Source organism: Carlito syrichta, unplaced genomic scaffold, assembly GCF_000164805.1.
Source record: "Carlito syrichta isolate Samal-C Ts95f unplaced genomic scaffold, Tarsius_syrichta-2.0.1 Scaffold74290, whole genome shotgun sequence".
NCBI classification, from domain to species: domain Eukaryota; kingdom Metazoa; phylum Chordata; class Mammalia; order Primates; family Tarsiidae; genus Carlito; species Carlito syrichta.
In genome coordinates this window covers 20,492-25,577 of record NW_007018386.1, presented here as the reverse complement: position 1 = coordinate 25,577, position 5,086 = coordinate 20,492, and the positions used below count along the sequence as shown (strand labels likewise).

Below are 5,086 nucleotides of genomic sequence, written 5' to 3'. Positions count from 1 at the left end.
CCAGCACCACCCACAGCTGCGTGTCTCTCGCAGGCAGGCCTTTGTGAGGATGAGCACTGGCCCCGAGGCCTTCCTGGCACTCCGCTCCCACTTTGCCAGCTCTCACGCCCTGATATGCGTCAGCCACTGGATCCTCGGGATCGGAGACAGACACCTCAACAATTTTTTGGTGACCACGGAGACAGGAGGCATGATCGGGATCGATTTTGGCCATGCGTTTGGATCGGCCACTCAGGTGCGCTGGTGCTACTCTCGTTCCAGGCTTGTCTGGAATTGCCATATGACTTTATAACACCCTCCAGAAACGGACAGTTCTTAAAGAAAAAGCGACACGTTAGTTAAGGTTGGTTTTGTTGCAGCCATTAAATCTGACATCCATGCTTTCGGTGAGGGAGTCTCCACTTTGCTTCCACCTTGTTAGACCGGGCCCAGAATTGTGGTGATAAGTCATATAATCACAGCCAGGAGTAAAATGTGTTCTTTGGTGAAGAGAGAGGACTCTGGGGAGAGTTTTTTGAAGCCCCACAGGTGAAGCGTTGCTCCTGGGACATTCTCCTCTGCAGGTCGTCGGTCACGTTTCTGAACCTGTGCAGGTGGGGGGATCCCTCCACGTGGGTTTCACATCTTGCGCCCAGGAGGTCCCGTCTGCGTAGCTGATTTCAAGAGCAGAGGATTTACTTTCTTCCTATATGTGAATCCTAACCCTTGAGAGGATGTCGTGTTTGTGCCTGTCACTTTGAGACTTCTCGTTGATGTGTTCTACTGCTGGTGTGTACTTTCCCCCTTGTCTAGCTTCTGCCTATTCCTGAGCTGATGCCTTTCCGCCTGACTCGCCAGTTTCTCAATCTGATGTTGCCGCTGAAAGAAGCGGGCCTCATCTACAGTGTCATGGTGCATGCCCTGAGAGCCTTTCGCGCAGAGCCAGACCTACTCACCAGTACCATGGATGTGTTTGTCAAGGAGCCCTCCTTCGACTGGAAAGTAGGTTTTGTTTTCGTTACAATGTCCCAAAGATTTATCCAGTGTCCCCTGTCAAGTGACAGAAGTGGACCAAGTCCTGTCAACGAACATATTTACATTAGTTTGTATGGCATTTCTCAACACAAATACTTGAGGTTGCTTGGCCTGAAAACCAGATAAGAGACAAAACCTTTATCTGGAGAAAACCGTTGCTTCAACTGAGTATACTCCCAGCTGGGAGAGGGAATATGGGCCCATTGATGATGGTAGATCTAGTTTCTCTCTGACACATAACTTCTAGTTTCATAGCCATCCCGTGTGGTGCCTTCCTTGAACACAAAGAGCGCGCCTTTCTAGGTCTCAAAGGCTGTTCGTGTCACAGCCTCAAGGAATCCAGTCTCGTGGTGTTCTTCCTGTGCAGGGAGTGACACTGCAAGCTCCACCGAGGCCTCATACTCGTTGCATGTGTGCAGGGTTGCTCCTGGTTGTGGAAGCTGGTTAACTGTGAGACCTTTACTTGATTCAGTCTGTTAAGATGTGATTGTATAGCTGTTACACTAAGTAGAGAAAATTGTGTTCCTGTCTTTTAGAATTTTGAACAAACAATGCTGAAAAAGGGAGGATCATGGATTCAAGAAATAAATGTAACTGAAAAAAACTGGTATCCTCGACAGAAACTATGTTATGCCAAGAGAAAGTTAGCAGGTGCTAATCCAGCAGCTATTACCTGGTAAGGTTGTTATCTGTGGAAGAAGTAACCGGCCACCAGCATGCTGCCGTTTCTGGAAGAAGCAATATGTGCACCACGTGCTGAGCGCTTCTGTCTGGCCTGTGGCGTGGGCGTGGCTCTGCTTGCTCTGCCGATGAGGAGGGCGTGCGCGACCCCTGTAGTCCTCCTGTCCTGCAGGCTTCGAGCCAGTCCCTGCGGCAGCAGTGCCCACGTGAGGAGCGGGAGGCCTGTGCTCCAGCAGTTGCCAGAATGTCGTGACAGACACGAGGAGACTTAGGGTGTAAAATTGCTCTGTCCTTTTTGGGAATTTGACCCATTTGAGCCTGGTGAACACAGCACATCGGTGTGAGGAACACAGTGTGGGCTTGTTAGATGAGAGTTCAAATTAGGTTGGCCTTCAGGTTAGCTTCAAGGATTTTTCTTTCCTGTGGACGTTAGAATTAAGTACTTGTAAATGGCAATCTGTGGTTCACATATTTTTAACAAAGGTACCAGACCATTCGGTGACCTTTCCAACAAATGGTGCTGGCCAAGGATGTCACTGGATCCTATTTCATACCATAGACAAAAATTAATTTGAAATGGACTAAAGACCTAAATATAAGGGCTAAAACTGTAAAACACTTAGAAGGAAACATAGAGGTAAATCTTTGGTTTTTTTTTGAGTTGGAGTCTCACTCTGTCGCCCAGATTGGAATGCAGTGGCCGCTCCCAGCCACCGCAGCCTCAACCTGCTGGGCTCCGGTGACCCTTCTGCCTCCGCCTTCCGAGTAGCTGGAACTACAGGCACGCGCTACCATGCCCGGCTGATTTTTTTATTTATGGTAGAGATGAGGTCTCGCCAAGTTGCCCAGGCGGGTCAGAGGTAAATCTTTATGACCTTGGATTTGACTTTGTCATTTGGGATTTTTACGTATGACGTCCAAAACACAAGCAAGAAAAAAATGATAAATTGGACTTCATCAAAATTAAAAATGTTTGTGCTGCACAGAATATTATTAAGAAAGTAGAGGCAATCCACAGAATGGGAGGAAATATTTGTAAGTCATAAATCTGATAAGGAACTTGCATCTAGAATGCGTTTTTTAAAAAACTCTTATAACTCAGTAATAAAAAAGGCAATCCAATTAGAAGTGGCCAAAGGGCCAAAGGACTCATGCTCTGGAGGCCGAGGTGGGAGGACTGCTTGAACCCAGGGGTTCGAGACCAGTCTAGGCAACCTGGCAAGACCTCATCTCTACAAAATAATCAAAAATTAGCCACGTGTGGTGGTGTGCGCCTGGAATCCCAGCTACTGGAGAGGTGCAGGCAGAAAGACCACCTGAGCCCAGGAGATTGAAGCTGCAGTGAGCTGTGCATGTGCCGTTGCACTCTAGCCTGAACAACAGAGTGAAGCCCTACCTCAAAAAAAGAAAAGAAATAGCCAAAGGAATTCACCATATTTCTCTAAGGAGAATACCAGGGGGGCCAAAAAAAAAATGTGTACACATTTTCAAAGATGTTATCTGTGTATCACTTTTAGTTCACCATGATCAGAAGTGTCTGGATGCTGGTAGCAACTATTTTGAGCATCTCTTGTAATTGCATAAGTCAACTGTGGCTTGTATTCATCTTTTGTTATCAGTATATACTGAGTATTACAATTTTCGGCTTTTATATAATCAAAGATTAGGTTCGAGTAATAGGAAAATATATATCCAGGCTCAGTCAAGCATTAAATCAAGAATATAGCGTAACCTGGGAGCAGGGGCTTATGCCTGTAATCCCAGCACTTTGGGAGGCCGAGGTGAGAGCATTGTCTGAGCCCAGGGGTTCGAGACCAGCCCGGCCAACTCATCTCTACAATAAATCAAAAAACTAGCTGGGCGTGGTAGCACACGCCTGTAGTTCCAGCTACTTGGAAGGCTGAGGCGGAAGGATCGCGTGAGCCCAGCAGGTCAAGGCTGCAGTAGCCATGAGCATGCCGTTTCTTTCTTAAAATTTGTACGTATTTTTTGGCACCCTCTGTTTACAAATGGCCAATAAGCCCATGAAAAAATGCTTGGCATCACTAGTCATCAGGGAAGTGCAAATGAGTTATCACTTCACCCCTACTGGGATGGCTGTTATCAAAACCTGGGGTCCTCAGAAGTATTGACAAGGATGTGGAGAAGTTGGAATCCTCACCCACTGCTGGGGGGAAAGTCTGGGCGCTCTTCCAAAAGTTAAACATGCAGTTACCATTTGGCCCAGCCATTCCACTCCTAGGTGAATCCTAGGAATTCACCCAGGAGAAATAAAATCACCCGTTCACACAAAAACTTTTAAAAGAATATTAGCAGCAGCATTATTTTTGTTCTGTTTCCTATAGATCTAATCTTTCACAAAGGTTATGAACCACAGAAAATATCCGATAAAAGTGGGAAGGAATTTGAATAAGATCGCTGGGAGTGCAGGCAACAAAAAAAATAATGCATGGTTTGTGTTTTCATATTTGTTCAATCTTTTTTTCAGTGATGAATTACTTCTGGGCCATGAGAAGTCATCTGCCTTCAGGAATTATGTGGCTGTAGCGCGAGGAAGCAAAGACCACAACATCCGTGCCCGAGAGCCAGAGAGTGGACTTTCAGAAGAGACGCAAGTGAAGTGCTTGATTGACCAGGCAACAGACCCCAACATCCTTGGCAGGACTTGGGCAGGGTGGGAGCCCTGGATGTGAGGCCTGTGGGAGTCCGCAGTTACAAGGAATCAGACTGTGTAAAGAATCTCCTAACCTCTCATGACAGTAGTCTGTGAGCTGATTTTACTGAAGCACCGAAGAGAAGAAATCTGTTTAGTGTTATAGTTTACATCAAGGTCATGATGCATAAATGAGTGGGTTGAATCAAAGATTAGGTTAGAGTAATAGAAAAATATATACCCAGGCTCAGTCAAGTATTAAATCAAGAATGTAGCATAACCTGGGAGCAGTAGCTTACGCCTATGATCCCAGCACTTTGGGAGGCTGAGGTGAGAGGACTGCCTGAGCTCAGGGGTTCGAGACCAGCCTGGGCAACTTGGTGACACCTCTTCTCTACAATTAATAAAAAAAGTCGCGGGGTGTGGTGGCGCACTCCTGTAATTCCAGCTGTGTGGAACTCTGAGGCAGAAGGATCACCTGAGCCCAGCAGGTCAAGGCTGCAGTAACTGTGAGTGTGCCACCGGACCCCTACCTGTATAAGAGTAAAGTTCGGACTCAAAAAAACGTAGCATGAGATCAGCTTTCAAAGCATTTTACAAGTGTTGTGAGTTAGTTACAAAATAGTTCATTATATCACCAGCTGTCTCAGTAAATGGTGTCGTTGTGAGCTATCCTGGAATGTCCTTGTTGGTTGTGGCACATTAGAAGTAATGCCCAGAAGATTTTATCCCCAGGAT

General features: G+C 46.4%; 1 protein-coding gene across 1 annotated transcript in view; it reads left to right on the top strand.

Annotated features, from left to right (window-relative positions):
- PRKDC (protein kinase, DNA-activated, catalytic polypeptide) overlaps positions 1-4,708 on the top strand; it is a 134,460-nt gene extending 129,752 nt beyond the window's left edge. Inside the window, exons 56-59 of the mRNA XM_008053434.2 lie at positions 34-235; positions 793-981; positions 1,551-1,690; positions 4,184-4,708. Coding sequence (XP_008051625.2) covers positions 34-235; positions 793-981; positions 1,551-1,690; positions 4,184-4,388 — 736 coding nt within the window. The 3' untranslated portion in view covers positions 4,389-4,708. The remainder of the gene's footprint in view (positions 1-33; positions 236-792; positions 982-1,550; positions 1,691-4,183) is intronic.
- Positions 4,709-5,086: the final 378 nt, after the last annotated feature.